The 19,850-nt window shown below is 32.1% G+C and overlaps 2 protein-coding genes and 1 non-coding gene across 5 annotated transcripts; 2 read left to right on the top strand and 1 right to left on the bottom strand.

The window, feature by feature from the left end:
- Window positions 1–7,095: 7,095 nt before the first annotated feature.
- On the top strand, window positions 7,096–8,546 carry LOC107929194 (non-specific lipid transfer protein GPI-anchored 31). 2 transcript variants are annotated; one of them, XM_016860563.2, is made up of 3 exons: window positions 7,096–7,612; window positions 7,916–7,942; window positions 8,166–8,546. In XM_016860563.2, exons 1-3 carry the CDS (start codon window positions 7,240–7,242, stop codon window positions 8,330–8,332), a joined length of 567 nt encoding a protein of 188 aa, XP_016716052.1. In that variant the 5' UTR covers window positions 7,096–7,239; the 3' UTR covers window positions 8,333–8,546. The 2 variants fall into 2 exon arrangements, with proteins under 2 accessions (XP_016716052.1, XP_040964100.1); XM_041108166.1 differs by lacking the exon at window positions 7,916–7,942 and having other exon boundaries at window positions 7,103–7,612.
- Window positions 8,547–13,559: 5,013 nt separating this feature from the next.
- LOC107929199 (heavy metal-associated isoprenylated plant protein 3) lies at window positions 13,560–15,346 on the bottom strand. Of its 2 annotated transcripts, none has more exons than XM_016860575.2 (3): window positions 14,710–15,346; window positions 14,184–14,259; window positions 13,560–13,912 (listed from the first exon to the last, which is right to left on the bottom strand). In XM_016860575.2, the coding sequence occupies exons 1-3, from the start codon at window positions 15,004–15,006 to the stop codon at window positions 13,791–13,793; spliced, it is 495 nt and encodes a 164-aa protein (XP_016716064.1). In that variant the 5' UTR covers window positions 15,007–15,346; the 3' UTR covers window positions 13,560–13,790. The 2 variants fall into 2 exon arrangements, with proteins under 2 accessions (XP_016716064.1, XP_040964099.1); XM_041108165.1 differs by having other exon boundaries at window positions 13,560–14,042; window positions 14,710–15,238.
- An 881-nt stretch (window positions 15,347–16,227) lies between these two features.
- TRNAM-CAU (transfer RNA methionine (anticodon CAU)) lies at window positions 16,228–16,313 on the top strand. The gene is given in 2 exon segments: window positions 16,228–16,265; window positions 16,278–16,313. It is a non-coding gene; the product is annotated as a tRNA-Met (tRNA).
- The last annotated feature ends 3,537 nt before the right edge of the window (window positions 16,314–19,850 follow it).

Raw genomic sequence — 19,850 nt, 5'->3', positions numbered from 1 at the left:
CTTCAATGATTAAATACTTAGGAGTAGGTTTAATGTTAATCGTTTATTTTAATTAGTTATGTCGAGTTAATCCAATTGATTTTTGTTTGTGGGTTCAATCCTCGTAATATTTCTTTTAACGAAGTTGTTTCATTGTAATTTTTACTTGGCATTGTTCCCGTGCACTTGCGAATAAGTCTGAGACACTTAGAATTTATTAAATAGTTATTATTTTATCATCACCATTGTTGAACCACCAATTTGCTAGCCTCAACTTACAAGATGATGAACCGATTCATGGACCAATTCTATTTTTAATGGATATATTATTTAAGGATGGCATCATATTTCAATCAGAAACTCGTTTTAACATGATCTTTAGAAATGAAGTTATCTTAAAGGCTATGAAAAGGAGGATTCTTCAGAAAATCTAGGTTGGAGGTGCTAAGTGGATATCCAACCTAATGTATTATGTAAGGATGGCATCATATTTCAATTAAAAAACCATTTTAACATGATATTCAGGGATGATATGCCTCGTATTTGGACCGAAACAAGTTTGACATCCTGACGAAGGAAGAGGCATTGTCCCGATGATGTGAACACCGGCGTCTTGACAAGAAGAAACATCTTGTCACAATGACGCGATAGCTGGCATCCTGATGATGCGATGTGTTATGTAATTTCCTTGATTTTCTTCTCCCAGTCAAATTCTTATTATTTGTCTCAATCAAACTCTAATTAGTATAGGTTATTTTAATATTATTTGACCTATAAATTTAACATATAAATAAGCTCTTTTCCAAGATGCGACCACTTGGATCCTAATAAGAAGAAACCTTTGTCACAACGACGCGATAGCTAGCATCCTAACGAGGTGATGTGTTATGCAATTTCCTTAATTTTCTTCTTCCAGTCAAATTCTTATTATTTGTCCTAATCAAACTCTGATTAGTGTAGGTTATTTTAGTATTATTTGATCTACGAATTTAGCCTATAAATAAGCTATTTTCCACCTTAGAAAGATAACCTATTTACACATTTAGGTATTAGCTTTTACAATCTTTCAAAGAAATTTTGTGTTTACATTTTGAGCACTCTTATCTTGGGTTTTGGGGTTTGGTTTTTATCTCCATATTTGTACTCTTCATTTTTGTCATTATAGTGAAATTATCTTTACCCATGGTTTTTTATCCTCTTTAGAGGGGTTTTTCTACATAAAATATTTGTATATGATCTTTTCAATTTCTATGTTATTTTACTTGTTCATTGCTTAATCGAGTTTATCCCGAAAAAATTGGTATCAGAGCTTGGTCGGTTTTTGCATTCAACTTTTTCAGAGATGACAACAACAAGGTTTGATATTGATAAGTTCGATGGCATTATAAATTTCAATATGTGACAAGTTCGGATGACGACAATTCTAATTTAAGGCAATATTGAGAAGGTCCTTACAGAGAAGAAGCCTGTAGAATGGAAAAATCAGAATGGGATAGATTAGATAAAAATGATTTATCCTTAATTCAGTTGTACTTCATGAATAATGTATTGCATGAGGTGTTGATGGAGAAAATGACATACACCTAGAAACCTTCTACGCGACAAAGTCTCTAACTAACCGGTTAGTGTTGAAACAACAGTTATACACGTTCCGCATGAACGAATGTGAGCACCTTAGAGATCACATTAGTCAATTTATTACTCTTCTGAATGATTTAAAGAATTTTGAGGTTTAGATTGACGAGGAAGATCATTATTGTACTCTTTACCCCTTTATACAAGTCTTTTAGGAAGACTCTGATTTATGACAGAGATAATATCTCGTTCAATGACGTGAAGGGTCATCTATTAAACAAAGACAAACTCAAAAATAAATTTGATTTGGATAGCAAGTTAGATAAGCAAGCTTCAATTTTGGCAGCATCAAGGAAGCGAGACAAGAGATATCGTTATTTTAAGAAGTTATGTTACGTTAAGGCAGATTGTTACAAACTGCGAAATAAAAGGGTTGTTGAGAGCAACGAGGAAGATTTAGTTGGTGCTAATTTGGCCAATGACAAGGGTGATGATTTCTTGTGGGTGTCAACAAGTGAAAGCTCCGAGCTTACGTTAGAGTGGATCCTAGATTCGAGGTGTTCTTTCCACATGTGTCCCAACATGGACTGGTTCTCCACATACGGTTTAGTTCAAGGTGGAGTGTGCGTATGGGGAATGGTTCACCCAGTAAGGTAATCAGTATTGGTACTCTTCAGATCAAGATGCACGATAGGATAATCATGACACTTTTAGATGTCAGGTATGTACCTGATTTAAAAAGAAATCTTATCTCTTTGGAAAATTTAGACTCAAATTATTGTAGAATAAACATCGAGTCAAGCGCCATTAATGTATCCCATGGGGCTCTTCTTTTGATGAAAGAAAAAAGGATTAACAGTCTTTATGTTCAGAAAGGATTAAGGGTGACTAGTGAAATCGGACGTCCCTCGTCCGTTAAAGAGTCAAAGTCAACTCGTCTGAAGTAGAGGTATGATTGTTTCATATAAGATATATTCTCTTTTGGGTGTAAGTTTTGAAAAGATAGGGTATTGCGTTCTTGAAAATTAGACCCGGATCAGTTTTGATTTGGTAATGCACAAGTTGAAGGCTAGAAGTCTTTCAGCTTCAAAGCACAGTTTCAACTCAGTTAATATCTTGCATAGTATGAAATAGGCTCGTTACGAGCTCTTTCAAAGAAAGCATTATAGAAATACGAGTCAAGGTGGAGAGTTTTAGAGTTATGCCTTGTATTTGGGTTGAAATAGGTTTGACGTCCCGATAAAGGAAGAGGCGTCTTTCTGACGACGTGATAGCTAACGTCCTAACGAGCACAATGAGGCGACGTGTTATGCAATTTTTTCAGTTTTCTTTTTCCAGTCAAATTCTGATTATTTGTCCTAACCAAACTTTGATTAGTGTAGGTTATTTTAATATTATTTGACCTAAGAATTTAGCCTATAAATAGACTATTTTCCACCCTATAAAGATAACACATTTACACATTTAGGTATTAGCTTTTACAAGTTTTTAGAGAAATTTTGTGTTTACGTTTTGAGAGTTCTTATTTTGGGTTTCGGGGTTTAGTTTTTATCTCCATCTTTTTACTCTTCATTTTTGCCGTTATAGTGAAATTATCTTTGCTCGTGGTTTGCTATCCTCTTCAGGGGGTTTTTTCATGTAAAATATTTATTTTCGATCTTTTCAATTTTTTTTATTTCACTTGTTCGTTGCTCAATCGGGTTTATCCCCAACAATTATCTTGAAGGACATAGAAAGAGGATTCTTCAGAAAATCCAAATTGGAGGTGCTAATTGGATATCTGGTCTGAAGTATAGATTTGTGATGCCTAATAGAAGTGATACGTGCACGGATGGGGTGGAATTTATTAAATTAAGTTCACCTATTTTTTCAGTTCTAAGTCTAAAAAATCAGTGGACTTGAGATTCACTTTTAGATGGGATTCAGGCATTTTTGGGTTGATATGTTTGCATATCGATCAAAAAGTGATCTCTTATCTTTGAAATGCACTTTAAATCACCCAATATTGTATCAAAAGTAAAATAGGAATAATTAAATTTTTTAAATTTTTTTAGAAAGAATATTAATTTTTAAAGCTTATCCTTGTAATAACTAGCCACTTAATCTTTTTTTAAATAACCACCCATTTTAAAATCCAACATTTTTATCAAACTACTACTATTATTTAATGATAAATTTAGTTTGCAATATTTTCATCTTTTTTCAATTTAGCATTTATTTTTTTAGTTAAATTTGACCATTAACCTTTCAAAATTCTAATTAAATATAAATTATTTAAAATTCTAATTAAATATAAATTTAGGCAATATGGTCTAAACTTCAATAATCTTTGTTGTTAATAAAATTCTATTTTAATTTGTTGTACAAAATCTCCAAAAAATCATGTAAAAAATGCAAACCAAAAGAAAACACAAAATACACAAAACTCGTTTGAGACTTGATTTTGATTTAGTATGATTTCAAATATGAATGTATGATATGTTTGCTATTTATTTCTAGTTTAAAGCTGATTATAGATGTGTTCCATTTCATTAATTGCTATAACATTCTGTAGCTCGGGTCCGGCAACTGAATCGGGTGAAGGGTGTAGCATTTAGAATGACTCCCAGAAGATAGAGACATAGATATGACTGACAGTACATCAGATTGGACCTAAGAAGAATTGATCTTGAATCTGTTTATGGATATATTCACTTGTGATGTTCTAAGTGTGACATACATTAATCCTAAGTGGATGATAGACTATGTATTTGTGACTTGTATACTTTGATGTATATAAATGTATGAGTTCTAATAAATAAGGAACTGAAAGCTGGTGCGTTGGGTATATGACTTCTACAGTATGTAGTGTCATTCACAATAGTGAAATTCATAGCTCGAGATATAGGTAAATGATATCCTCTTATTGGCATTACATGGTTGATGAAAAGTAAACATGGTCATGTGTCGTGGTCATGTGTTGTTCGCCTTTGTGATGAATGACTTGATTACTGTTTAATAGTAATTGACTTTTCATGAAGGAAGATGTAATGGTTACAATAATATAAAATAAAATCATATTGGGAGAACGAATTTATCTTAAAAAGATTAAGGATATCCTACAAGGGTAACACACTTATGGCAAGGTTACTGGACGAACACTGATCGAGTTGCTTTCGTAATGGTATGTCATTGGGGAGAGCTCAATCATGATACTATAGTGGAATGACTTCATGACTAAATGAGTTTATAATTAGTAGGTAAAAAGTTGAAACTTAATTATAAATCATTTGAACATTAATCACATATGTCTAATCGGGCCCTCCACTAGCTCGTTGAAACCAGAAATGAATTGCATGTATAATTAAATGAACAAAAATGAATAGAAATGATAAAAATGGAGAAATGGAAAACATTTGGAAATGAGTATGGTTTTCTCCAAAAATGAAAATGACATGAAAATGAATTTATGGTTTTCAAATTAAATAAAGTTTGAAAATGGAAATTAATCATTTAGTCATAGTGAATTCGTTGAATGTAAAAGTCGTCATGATTTTAACAAAGTTAGAATTGGTTGAGAAAATTATTAAATTGGGAAGTAATTTATTTAAATTAATTTGAAATGTTTATTTTGGGAAATAGAAAAATAAATATTGGGTTGGGTTGAATTATAAAGTACTAGGTTAAAAGTTCAGGAAGTGCTTATAATTGGACCCGATATGTGAGAGGTCCAAAAGCCCCTTATTTTTAAATAGAGGGATAACAAGCCCTAGTTTGTTTAACTAGGGTTGCTCCCCCTATACTCTTAATTAGATTAAGAGCTCATTTTTCTATTTGAAATAGACTTCTACAATTCAACTGGGGTTTCACCTATTATTCATATAAATAGTTGGCACCAATAGGGCTAAAAAATAAAACTTTGAGATATTGTTATTTTTTTCGAAAATAGTGAGAATTTATTTTTAAATATAAATTCTATTTTTTGGAATAACAATTCTACTGGTTCCTGTTGAAAGAGATTTTGTTTTCACACTGAAAGTAAAAAATATATATATTTCTAGTTTAGTGTTTGATTTGAATCGTTTGAGTCCACGCTCAAAGTAAATTGTGGTACGAGAATAGAGGAGAAGGTCATTCGGTTGAAAGCCAGGAACAACAAGGATCAGTCTAGCCAAAAACACAGATGCGATTTCGGTAAAGGGTTTATTGCTATAAACATTACAAACCAGCTCAATTTTTAAAATTTTTATTTTTCATTATGCAAGAACACCATTTGAAAAACAATTTTTTTTCTAACATTAAAATTTTAAGTATATTGATGAAAGAAACTATGAGAATAAATGTTATTAAAAAATTATTTAGATTATATATATAAATGATAAGATTGAATTCAATTGAGTACTTACCAAGCTATTCATGTAGCTTAACGTGTTTATTTTGAACGCGTAGGTAAAAGAAGTAGATAAAAGATGCAATGAGTACTTATTCGTGAGGATCTCATCAACTCTCAAAGTTCAAGTTCTTTTTAGTATATATATAAATTTTAGACTTTAGAGATGACATGTACTTGGGTTTAGTATGAATGTTATTTCAAAATATGATTATGTGCTTAAATGTAGCATCTCGTACTAGAATCTATTATTAGATCGGGTAAGAGGTGTTGCAGAAATTAAATTCATAACATGATAGTTGTATAAATGAAGATACGACTAAATATATTTTTGTCATTTACTTAAAAATAATGTCGAGTGCTTACATCTCAATTCCAAAACCTGTCCTTTTGTTGGATCCGATTGGAAAGCTAATAAGGTAGTTCATATGCTTACGAGGGTAACCTTATCTTATGTGACTCAGTCTGAATGGAAAAGCTCCCATTCTAGTTTCTCCTGAATTTTAAATCATGATGCTATGTTTGATCTATCTGACGAAAGTAGAGAATGTTAGAACAGGATGTATATGACAAGTTTACCGACTGGGGACTTAGTTTTTGTCCTCTCTTTTATTGGCTCACACTCTCTTGTTTAGTGTAATGAAATTAATTTCCTAAAAAAATGAAAATAAACTATTTACCATCACATGGAATTTTCCTTTTCTGCCTGTCACTTGTTTTAAATAATAATATCTTTTTTTTGTATGATATTGTTGGTGGAGATAAGGCCACACGATTTGAAATCGTGTCAAACGTTTATTTGATAAAAATTTTAACCATCCTCACGCGTAAGTTAAAATTTTAAAAAATAAAATAATATTGTGAAATATTTTGATTTTTTTATCATTTTCCTTTTTGTCAAAACTAAAGTATGCATCACTTATAGCAATTATTATTTCCTTGGTTGTGAATGATTTTTGTAAAATTAAACAATTAATCTTCGGTGTCGTAAACACAAACAACTATCATGTTATTTTATTATTTTCACTCCACGTGTATGCGTGCCACTGTCAAATATGTTTTTTTACTGTAACTAAAATAAAATTAAAGTAAAATTTTTCAAAATTCAAAAGAACTTTTGACAAAAATAAAATAAAATAAAGCTAACCATGACACGTATACGTTTCCCCTTCTAGTGGCACCGACTAGTTTTCCCAATTCCCACATGCTCCTCTCTCCCCAATAAATCCCCCCAGTCCTTCATTATCAAAGTCCTCTCATTTTCTTCCTTCTCCCACTATACCCAATTGTTGCCTCCACTGTTTCCTCTCCCAACAATGGTGGCATCAAACTTCTCTCTTGCTTTGACACTCGCTGCCATTATATCTGTCTGGGTGGCCGCTGATGCCGCCCACCACCACCACACGGCGTCGGCTCCTTCCCCTTCCTCTTCCTCTTCCTCCGTGGACTGCTCCTCCCTCATCTTGAACATGGCCGACTGTTTGTCCTTCGTATCCAGCGGGAGTGAAGTGTTGAAGCCTGAAGGAACTTGTTGTTCTGGCTTGAAAACTGTGCTGAAAACCGACGCTGAGTGCTTGTGTGAGGCTTATAAGAGCAGTGCTTCTCTGGGTGTTACTCTGAATGTCACCAAGGCCATGACTTTGCCTGCTCTTTGCAAAGTCTCTGCTCCTTCTACCACTAACTGCGCAAGTGAGTGACTTAACCTTTTCTTTCCTTTTCAAACCTATGTACTAGTTTGTTTATAAACATAAATTGTGGAATCTTGACTAAGATAAAATCACGAAGCCCCTTTTGGTTATTGTTGGGTAACTAAAATGTGCCATTTTTTGTTGCAAATTTCTATTGTAGGCAAAGGGCACGTTTGAATTTTATGTATTATGAAGCAACCTTTACAAGTTTTCATGCATTCATTCATTAACAAGGGGGAGAAAAAGAAGAGATCTTGGGGATTTAGAAATGATAACTAAAACTGTGTTTTTTTTTCCTTGGCAGTATCTCTCACACCTGCTGGTGCACCAGGTCTGTTCTGATAAATCTAATCCTTATCTTTTCTTTGAAGTATTTCAATGTCATCAAATCTTTTGTTCCTTTCTTAAAATAAAAATTCTAATTGATGGTGAATCCAGTTTCATTTAAGAACTCAAAACGCCAACTCCAACCCCTAAAATCCAAACAGGCTCGACCTGTGGTGACCCTTGTTTTACCATAAAATTTGACTTAGTTTCCCCTACCAAATTTGTAGGAATGCAACCATCAACATCGGCCAGTGCGCCCACAGCATCGTCAGAAGGAGCAAATGAAGTAGCCCCTGCGCCAGCTCCTGGTAGTTCAGGCTCCCCATTGCTATCTGTTTCAGTGGGATCACTTGTGGTAGGCCTCATGATTGTTTTGGTGTCTGGTTGGAGGTGAAGGAGAGGGGGTATCATATGAAAAATACCCATTTTGATGTTTAGGGACATGATTCTCGGATACCTGTATTTAAATTAGTTTGCCTTTTTTGTGTTTTGATGTGTGATTGGAGAATGAAGATTGAAGCATTCATTTAGTGGGTTACTGGAAAACTATGATTTTAGGTTTTGGACCATCCTCTGGATACATTTTTTTATGATTAGTTCCTTTCTCATTTATGTGTCTGATTTAATGCTTAATAGTGATACTTTGGGAGGGTGATTATTTTCCTTTAGAGATGTCATAAAAAAAATCAAATTCGATGAATCATTTGAGTTGAAGTTTAGATTTAAATTGCATCACTCGAGGTATTCAAATAATTTGTCATAATTTAGCTTTTCACACTTTTGCTGAATTTTGCTGAAAATGTGTAATTTGTACCGAGTGAATTTTGAAGTTTTACCATTCTTACCGAAGTGTAATTATATATATATTTTTTTTTAATTTAAAATTTTATGTATATATTTAAATTAGAAAAAAAGCTACTTCACATCATTTTTTTATTTGTTTACTAATAATTTGTCTGTTTAAAATATTTTCTCAGAGATAAAATAACAATTTTAAAACTGAAAAGGATATGGAGCGAAAGACGACGCATGTGCTAGAGCAGCTCCAACATTGATATGAAAATCTATGCGGCGATTAGTCATTGGTTTGTTGGGAGGCCTCAGGATGTGACAGCGCTATTCGTGTTATGTTGACACAGACACCACTTGTCTGCCTGTCTTTGCGTACGGCGTGTGCGAAACTTCCTCTGTGAATGTATACAATTAGTCTGTCTTTCGGGCTAAAAAACACAGCCGATTACGATGAAGTTGACGCCCTAACAAACAAATCAAGGTTTTCACGATAAGAGCGTCGAGTCAGTCGAGGGTTTCATTGAATTTATTAAGACTCCTTATTGAAATTACAAGAGGGCCTACCTTCGCCCAGCTGCACGGACACTCTGATGGGGCTGGATATGGAGTCACTGTTTTCTCTCTCTTAAACGAAAAAAAGAAGATTAACTTACATTTTAAACAAATGACTCGTATATAAAGATTAAACTATATCACACCTACAATATAATTAAATTTTTTTTATATGTAAAAATACATTTTTTTAAAATTTACTCAACAAATAACTTATATAATATTACGCCTAGAGCCGGGCCGGGTTCGGGCCGGGCCTAGAAAATTTTTTTGGCCCGACTCTTAGGCTCGGGCCCGGCTTGGCCCGAAATATGGGCCTAAAATTTTGCCCAGGCCCGGCCCGGGAAAAAAGAGTAAGCCCGAGCCCGGCCCAGCCCGGCCCGATTTTTAATAAACACAAAAAAATATTTTAAAAATAAAAATATTTTTAAAGTATTTTAAAATTAAAAAATAAAAATAAAAAATATATTTATTATATTCGGGTCGGGCCGGGCCCGGGCTAAAAAAGTTGAGCCCGAGCCCGGCCCATTTTTTAAATGGGCCTCGTTTTTTGCCCAAGCCCATATTTCGGGCCTATATTTTTACCCGAATCCTCCCATATTTCGGGCAGGCCGCCCGGCCCATGGACAGGTCTAATTACGCCTCACTAAAACCTCCCAACTAGTTTCAAGCAAATCAAATAATATCATCATCCGAAATCCCACATAAAGACCATCTAGCCCTCAACATGACCCTCCCGGTTAGTAACTTGTCTAACAAGCAAGCTTACTCATTAATTTTTATATCAAATCCCAAGCATCATGTTCCATTCGAGATGACTTTGGCCACATTATAATGCCACTCTATCTAGGCCTATAGCGTTATGCCACTAGTCTCTGACCAACTAATAACAACTTGATACATAATACCTTAGGGACAGGGGCAACCAATATATATAAAGTTAGGAGCCTAAGGGGAGAATGAGATCTAATCTACAAAATCTCCATCTCCTTCATCCCTTTCCCTTTGCAGCTCCGTGTGATATGCATAGACTCAATTTGACTTAAAAATCTTTTCAATAATAAATTCAAAAATTAATATCCCAAACATTGAAATTAATCAAATAACAATTTTAACCCACAAACCGATCAAAACAACCTAACTAGAATTTCAAGGGTTATTATTATGACCCATATGGCAGTACACATAGCAATATTCCCATCAACAAAGATATCATGAGATCTACCCTGGTTACCAACCCCAAAATTAAAGAAACACAACCCAAAACCAAAATGTTAGCTCTCAACAATTCTCTAAGCTCCAAGAGCAATTTAGAAGCTTGTAGGAGCAGTTTAGACAGTCTCAAAAGCTCCAGTAGCAACAGAAAACATACCGACAACAATAAGAGCTCTTACAACGTAATATTTAGGAGCTATTAACAACCTAATGTACTGTTAGGAGGCAGTGCAACGATAAGGAGGAGAGAGCCTCTTCGGTCGGGAAGGGCAGGATCATAAACTAAATCAAGGAATACGTTAACGGAGAAATTAAGCGGAAAATACCAAAAAAATTGGCAGGGATGTCCCACAACGTGGGGATTCAGAATATGTACCCCCAACATGTTCCTTTGCAAGAAGCTATGAGAAGAAATGAAGTTAAAACTTTGCGCAAAGAAATACAGGATCTGCGAACTGCTCAGATGGGTAAATGGAACGGATGTCGGATGCCAATGACCTTTTGGCTCCACACATTACTAAATGGAAGCCTATGACGGTAAGAGCGATCCAACCGATCACCTGTCGTAGTATAGAAGCTACATGGATGTCCAGATAGTTTTAGATGAGTTAAAGTGGAGACTCTTTCCAATGACTCTTGGAGAAAATGCAAAATATTGGTACAATTCCTTACAACCAGGGCTGGTTAAAAATTTTAGCAAGTTGCCGATGTTATTTGTCATTCACTTCCTAGCCAACAAAATAGACCTGAAGTCAAAAACTAGTCTACTAGCAGTTCATCAGCAGCTTGGAGAATCAAACAGAGAATTTAAAATATTGCTGGCCTTGAACATAAGCATCTCAAGGACATATTGATGATTAACAGGTCGAAGAAACTTTACCAGTTATATGAAATATAAGGTAAATTAGCAGAAACTGAAGAAATAGATAGTGCGACAAGTTCAAGGCACAGTTCGAGCTCTTCGTCATAAGATTTTAATCAAAATAGGAGACAGACGCAAAGTAGAAGCCATGAAAGAACACACCAAGCACTACGATTAAACATGAGGGGCAACAATCTCCGAAGTTCTCCTCTTATCAAAGCTGACGAGTAGCCAGACATCCTCAAGAAAAGCTCCGCAGGCAATTACATTTCACTGATGATCAGAGACGGTGCACGAAGGGCTCTTGGAACAAGTTTGAATTTTACACCCCTTGAAAGCCCCCATATAAAAAATATTGTGCCAAATCGAACACCTGAGGGTATTGGAACCCCCTCCGCCTATGAGGCTAGGCTCGAGACGACGCTCCTCGTTGAGTGAGTTTCTTCATTAAAATTATTTAATGTACATTAATATAAGTGTTCTAATTTATTATATAAAAAATTAGTGATGTAATTTGATAAAATTTTAACTTCATGGGTATGTAAAATTTAATTTTAAATTTTGTGACACAAAATTAACATTAAAAGAAGAATAAGCCAAATATTTACACCACGTTGTGTTGGGATAAATGGAATAGAGCTGTAATAAAATAAAGATGTAATGAAATAGAGTTATAATCAGTAATTTAATTGTTTGGTCCAATGGAATGGAATAGAGTTGTAATACTATTTTTTTACTTGGTTAAATAGAATAGATGTTATAATAGCATAAGAAAAAAGGCTTAAATGAGATTATTATTGTTGTTATTATTAAATTTTAATAAGATTATTATTAAATATAATTTAATAAAATAATGTATAATTTAATAATATTCTTAATATAATAATTATTAAAATATGAATTAATAAAAATCATAATATATAATATTAGAAAAATGATATATAACCTATTTTATTATTTTTAAACGACAATGCATATTTAATGTATTAAAATATCGTTAGCGAAACAAATAATTTTGATTATCTTTTAAAGTAAAAAGCAAAAGATTAGAAATAATAAATAGCTTGACAATTATATTTTACATCTAAAAATGTTCATACATCAACTAGCAAATTATCTTGCGGATTATCCAAACATAATATTTTACATCCAGTTGCGGATTATCTTGCGAAAATGGCTCATAGCAATAGGGATGTTTTACAATTGTTTGAACAACCTCCAAGGGGTTTTGGCTTAGGATTATGTGATTCCTATGTTGTGTTTTCTTATCACCAAAAAAAATATTATACTATAAATTATACAAACTCCACTGGGATCAATGATTATTATGGGTCAAAAAATTTTAAGAACAAACACATAGCCCATAAGAAATTTGGGTTCGAATTAAAACTTATCAAATCTTGAATCGTGTGAAATGACCCGAAAAATACTTCATTTCTTTTTTTCAATGGATTAAACTATTAGAAATTTCCAATTTTGTCAATATATTGAAGGGAAAAATAGTTGAAGAAGAAGTGAAAACGCAAATAGAGTTGGGAGGAAATGGGATTAAAAAATGTTTAAATTAAGTGGAGAAGAGATAAGTTGGGAATTTGGGGAGAAGAATCATGAAAATAAAAAGATTCAAACGTGAGAAAGAAAGGATAATGGTGAGAGTAAAATTGAAAGCTTTAGCTAATTTATTACTCACTCATTCCTTGAATTATCAATCTGTGAGGAAACTATCGAATGATAAACATCATTTTTAACCTGAATAAGCCTGTATGGAATAGGACTGTAATAGCCTATTACAGCGAATCAAGCAATAGTTTGGTAATGGGCCCATTGATTTGAACCGTAATGCATTGCTATTACACCTAACCAAACATGGTTAATGGTGCACATGCTCGAACAGGTAACAACCGTGAAAATACTTAATGGTGAAAGTAGTGCAAAATCCAGAAAAGAAAGCCAGAGCGGGATATGTGAGCCTAATGGCCTCTGCGAAGCGCTTGCATGATTTCATTCTTCTACAACCCACATTATTTAAGCTGGCTTGGTTATCAATTATTTTCGTTATTTGATGCCCAAAATCTGCTTTTATGTTCATTAAACTTTATATAGATCTTCATGTTAACATAAATTTTCATATATACCTAATTTATAATTATAATTGTCACTATGAAACATCCCGATCAAGACCATTCCAAAAGACAAAAAGTCCCCATAACTACTCCATCTATATCCCTCTTTTTTGTTTTGGATGAGCCAGCATTGAGGACCACTCAAATTTAAACATTGTAACCAATTTCGAAAACATCAAAACAAACAAACAAAACCCAACATCTTACATTTCTTCTCCATAGCCACATTTCCCCACATTCTCTCCCTTTAAAAATAAGAACAAACCATTTCGGCATTTCCAAGTAAAATTCGGCCCCTCTTGAGTTGTTCAACAAGGCCAAAACTCAGCCTTTTTCACCTTTGAAATGCTCTCCAGGACTCCCACTGGCGATACGTGCCCCATCACCGTCACCCTCTTGCTCTCTAGCTCTATACTGAATGATGTCACCCCTGCTTTTTTCCAAAACAGTCTCACACTCCCATCTTTTTTTAACCAATCATAAAAGCCATCACTTTCTATTTACTGCTACTTTACCCTACTTTGCAACCGCTTGGCTCAGCCTTGGCTTAGCTTCAAGCTCTGGCTTTGCACCAAGATCGGGTTATGAAAAGTTTTTTTGTGAAGTTTTAAGGAAAACAAAAAAGGGTGTCATATGATGCCATGATTTAACTGAAATCACTTGAGGGAAATTTAAATAGTAGCATAGATTCGTTAAAATACCTTCCATTTTGGATAAATGCTTCTTCACTTTACCAGCACAACCTTGACAATGCAGAGCGACTCGCATCACAACCACCTGCAATTGCTTATGAGAGAAACGACTATAGAAACCAATGTTTATTTTACTTGACACCCATGTCCAACACATATTTGAATAGGAGTGCGGGGGGATATGACCTCTCAAGGATCTTCCAAATACATTAAGAAACAAAAAGCATGGAAAATGTTGGACATGATATTTAGGTTGATAATGTAGAACAGGGCATTGAGATATTCAAGTAAAAGATGGTTATTTAGCCTTATAAGTTATAACCAAGTAGGACAGTTGATTTTGTTGATATATATTTATCATTTCCACATTACTACATGATTCACATCGACACAACTAAATGGTCGTTAAAAGACACAGGTGAAAAACAACATAAAATCTTAAATTTGTGTCAAAAACTAGAATTGACTATCAACAAGCGTAAATAGGTCAGTTCTTAAAGTCATACAAAAAAATGGCATATAATCGAAGCCTGACCTGGAAAACATGATCTGATGAAGCTAGCTGAACTGATCTAGAGTGGGGCATTGGCTTCTGTTCTTGATTTCTTTCCTTTCTGACCAAGGGAGTAACAATGGATCTCTTGTCGTCTCTAACAAATCTTTGAGACTCGACGAGCCTAGAGTACTTGCAATTCTTGATCAATCTAGTATTATCTGTACGGATTCTGGCTAACTTTCTTGGCACCACTGCCGAACGAGGATCAACTGCCATGCAAGTTGCATTTACTGCAGCGGATTGGCACATGAAACCTCTCATCTTACCATTCTTCATCTTCTAAACAACCAAGACAACTGTGGAGGAAGAAGGTTATAAGGAAACTGGTAACCTAACGGAGCAAAGATGAAATGAAAAGTAGGGTCTGGTCTTATAAGTTAAATGTAGGAAATTGTAAATAAAAAAAGGAAAATATGCATGTACTCCATTTATGACTTAGCTAACTAGGCCTTGGAGGCTGTGACAGTAGTCAATACTACCCAGATTGTTTTTAAATTTATGTCTTGAATACGAGCATAATTTGACTTCTTTTTAAATTTTACATATATCTTGTATTTATATGCAAGTAGATGTTTCTCTGTTAATGCTTGCACCTACCTATCTTTGTCTAGGGCTATTAATGTTGAAAGATGTTTGTATCCTTCACTTTGGTATATATATTATATGTGATGGTACAAATGAAAGCAAAACCCAGAGTATATATTTTTCGAAAAAATACATAAAAGGTATGAGCAAATGTTATTCCGATTGTTGAAGAAAAGCAATAAGTTTATGTCTCCCTAAAAATTAAAGTTCTAATTATGATATTGTCGGTCGTGCCAATTATTGTGTTGAGGCTACCAACTTGAACATGTTGAGAATCATGGATAAAGCAAAGTCCTGAAATTATGACTTGACTGATAAAAGGATTTTGGTTGGAGTTAAATGAGTATATTAAGAACAACAATTTGCCATTCAAAAGAAAAAAAGAACCTCGTGGCTCTTATATACAAAATCATAATCCAAATGTTGAGTAGTGTATAGAAGATTGGGTTATGAAGAAACGAGCCAAATTGTTGGGACCAAAGAATGGTGGGTGAAAGAAGAGCAGAGGGAAAAGTTTAGGTAAAGTGGAAGAAAGGGAGGACGTAGAATAAATGAGATTGGCATGGTAAGTGACTGCAATAGATACAGTGACAGAGCTGGTAACAACTAACATTTCAGACCTGTTGCTTCTGTTGTTCTTGCTGGTTACTGCCTGTCCATCTGTCTGGTGTTGATCTCATATGAAGATGGTTTTAAATTCTTGGAATTGACCTGCCAAAGTGCAGATGCCAGCCCCAATGCCGTTGTTTCTCAAAGACAAATACTTGTGTAAATGTCTCAATCAACCAGCATGTATAGTAAATGCAATATAGATGTATCCATTTACTGCAACGTGAATTTGGTTTTTTCCTTTTTATCTTTACTCCTGCGTTTTTAAAAATATTAACCATGTATGCTCCTTTGCAAATGGAAGGGGTGGTGGCGCAGTTGGCTAGCGCGTAGGTCTCATAGCTTTCTGAGTAATCCTGAGGTCGAGAGTTCGAGCCTCTCTCACCCCATTCTTTTCTTTTCCTTTTTATATTTTCAAGGCATTAAAGCATGTTTATCACATTAAATAATAATTTTAATTTCACTAAAATATTCAATTAAAGAAATTTATTTGATAAAGAAATTTATTTGATAAAGAAATTTATTATACTTATAAATAAGAATTTTGATTCTATTAAAAAACTTTTATTAAATGAATTTATATATAATAAATAAAAATTATTATGTTCCCATCAACAAATAGAATAAAAAGAAAATTTATATTGCTGTAGTTTTAAATAGAAAATTTTAATTATTATTTCTTATATAAAATTTTATAAATAATTCATTTACATCATCTAATATATTGCAATTATATTTATCTATCAATTATTATAGTAAATTTATTGACTATTAAAAAAAAGAAAGCAATAAAAATTAAATAGGAAATAATTTAATTTACAATATTACAATTTTTTATAGTTTGTACAATGTTTTAATAATGAATAGGATTTTTTTTATTAGCACTATATTTAAATGATAAAAAATAGTTGATATACTTTAATTATTTATTATTTTGAATAATTTTATTCTGTATTAATTATATGAAGTAAAACTATATTATACATTGAATATAGTAAACATGCTTTAATAATGGTTTGAATTTATTATAATATTTGAATTAGTAAATAAGTTAATATATTTTAATTATTTTCAATAATTTTAATAAATATTATTTTACACTAATTACAATACATTATTTTAAAAAATAAATTAAAAAATTAAAGAGGTAAAATTACATATCATGTATGTGGCATTAGAAATTTGTATATCTTGTATATATATACTAGTTTCTAAACATGGGTTTGTTTTATTTATATAATATATATTTACACGTTTATTTTATTTAATTAAAAATTAAAAATTAAAAACTAAAAAATGTAATTTAAATTATTTAAATAAAATAAAATTATTATCTTATATTTTTATATATTTTTAGTATAACAAAAAGATATTATAAATATCGTTAATTTTAAGTTAAGTATGATAAAATATTTAAATTAGGTTCAATTTTGCTATAGTCCCTGTACTTTAGGAAAGTTGTGGATTTAATCCCTATATTTTAATTTGATCAATTTTAGTATTTGTACTTTTCGAATAGGTTAAATTTTGCTATAATCCTTGTACTTTTTAAACTTTGAAAATTTAGTCCTAACCCAAATAGTATATATTAAATTCATTTGGTTGAATTAAATTGCTAGTCCTGTACTATGCGTACAGTTGTAGATTTAATCCATATTCTCCAATTGAATGATTCTAAGTCCTTTTACTTTTCAAATTTTGAGATTTCAGTCTTGACACAAATGATAATCTTTACTCTATTAACTAGATTTCAAGTGAGTTATATGTGAAAAGAACAATCAGACATGACATTACACGTATGATAATATGATTGGCGCGTCAAATTACTCTGTTAACTAATAGCAAAATTTAACCACTAAAATATGACTTAATATAAAAATAAAATATAAAAAATATATTTTTAATTTTTAATTATAAATTATAAATTATAAATTATTACTAAGTGAAAATAAAAAGAAATATGTATGATTTTGAATTACTTTTACTTTAAAATAATTTAAAAGATTTAATGATAAAAATAAATTTTAATATTAAATAATTGAAAAAATATCTTATTGAATTATTTAAAGTTTTAAAATTATATTAATTTATTCACTTTTTTATCATCTTAATAAAATATACTTTTAAGTTTATAAGTCATAAGATAAATAAATTAAATATTGAAATCACATATCATATAAAACTATTTTTTAAAATGTGTTGTAAAAATAATCAAAATGTAAAAGTTAAATTATATATAAAAAAAATTAATTAGACATATATTTGTCAGCTTTGATGTTTCAAGATTTTGATATAATAATATTTAAGATAAAATTTACTTATTTTATTACTGAGTCATTTAGTGAAATTATTGTTGAAAATTTCATTAAATTTTGCACCAAATGTTTTTGAGTTAATACTGAAGTGTCCCAAGGCGTTCAAATTGATTTTAAGGCATTTTGATAACTAAGTATTGATACCAAAGGTCTAGGTATCAATACATTGCAAGTCAGTAGCCTCAAAACCAAAATGGAAGGTTAGGTATCGATGCATGCCTTGTGTGTATCAATACATGCTTTTATAACGACTAATTTTACAGCAAGTATCGACACTTGCTTTGTAGGTATCGATATTTGGGTTGCAATGCCACTTTTTCAATCTAAAATAAATAACTAGATTTGAGTTCTTGATAAAAATACAAGTCAAAGGCACTACAATTTAGAAAAGATCAATATCCAAGCAATCAAAACAAAAGAAAACTATTCAATTATTTATTTCTGCTTTTTCTCTTGTACATATATCTCTTGCAGCTTATTATAATATATTTTGTTATTCTCGTTTCATTGTATTAGTGAGCTTAACTTTGCAAACACTCGCTTATTAGAGGTTGATAATTGGTTTGTTGTAATTAATGATGTACTTAAGGATTTTTGGTAGAAAACCTTACAAAATGATTAAGAGCTTTCTAATTGAGCGTTTGTAAAAGCAAAAGGGTTTTAGTTGAGCTATAAAAACTATACAAACATTTTTGTCTCAGTCTTAAGAGAAAAATAGGGATTGTAAATCGATTTGTCCAAGCTTTTCTCATTTCTTTTGAACTAGAAAATTTTGTAGAAGTTTTTAAAATCCTGATTCACCCACCTTCTTAGTATTTTCAGACCTAACAATTAGTATCATAGCTAGGGGCGAATCTAGGGGGGATGACAGTGGGCTCGACCCCCTTAAAATAGAAAAATTTTCATTTTGACTTTTTAAAATTTTTAAAATTTTAAATTAGTAAAGGTAAAATTATACTTGGCCCCCCTAAAAATAATAAAATTTTGATTTAACTCTTTAAAAATTACATTTTTACTATCGCAAAAATTACAATTTAATTTCAGCCGTCCCTAGAAAGAATTCTGATTGTAAATTTTGATTAATTTTTTTATTTAATAATAGTTGATTGTGAGAGAGAAAGTTGTAGCTGGTAATTTAATTGTTGGCCCTGTATCAACACATGATCAAATAGTAAATGTCTTCACCAAACCTTTGTAACCTCCTTTCTTCAAACTTCGATCCAAGCTTTAAGTTGTTAACAGGTTTCTGAAAATTACTCAGTTGGGTGAACATTAAAGATTGTATCAGCTCAAGTATTACTTCATGAGTTTGCTGTTTTAAACAGGTATTAAATGTTAGCTTGATCAGTTAGTTGTAAGTTTGTTTCAACTTGTGTAACTATTTCGGTTAGTGGTTAAGCTTGGTAGCAGGGGCAAAATTAAGAGGTTATACATTGTTATATTATATATATGTATGAGATAAGATTAGAAACTGTTGTAAAATTGGGTAATGTTCATAGGATTGTCAAAATTCTCGACATATTTATTTATTTACAGTCATTCCTTCTTCTTTTTTCGTTTTTGTTAAGATAAGAGAAAAATATTTTCTTCTAAAATGGATGTTTATTTAAC

Source organism: Gossypium hirsutum, chromosome D12 (genome assembly GCF_007990345.1).
Source record: "Gossypium hirsutum isolate 1008001.06 chromosome D12, Gossypium_hirsutum_v2.1, whole genome shotgun sequence".
NCBI lineage: Eukaryota > Viridiplantae > Streptophyta > Magnoliopsida > Malvales > Malvaceae > Gossypium > Gossypium hirsutum.
This window is presented reverse-complemented; position numbering and strand designations above follow the sequence as displayed.

Bases quoted from the DNA above. Each gene is read 5' to 3' on its own strand.
- LOC107929194 (XM_016860563.2), top strand. From the start codon at position 7,240: ATGGTGGCATCAAACTTCTCTCTTGCTTTGACACTCGCTGCCATTATA. The intron at 7,613-7,915 runs GTGAGTGACTTA...TTTCCTTGGCAG, and splicing joins TTCTACCACTAACTGCGCAA to TATCTCTCACACCTGCTGGT. The intron at 7,943-8,165 runs GTCTGTTCTGAT...CCAAATTTGTAG, and splicing joins CACACCTGCTGGTGCACCAG to GAATGCAACCATCAACATCG.
- LOC107929199 (XM_016860575.2), bottom strand. From the start codon at position 15,006: ATGAAGAATGGTAAGATGAGAGGTTTCATGTGCCAATCCGCTGCAGTA. The intron at 14,260-14,709 runs GTCAGGCTTCGA...AAGCAATTGCAG, and splicing joins CATCAGATCATGTTTTCCAG to GTGGTTGTGATGCGAGTCGC. The intron at 13,913-14,183 runs GTATTTTAACGA...GGAAAAAAGCAG, and splicing joins GCATTTATCCAAAATGGAAG to GGGTGACATCATTCAGTATA.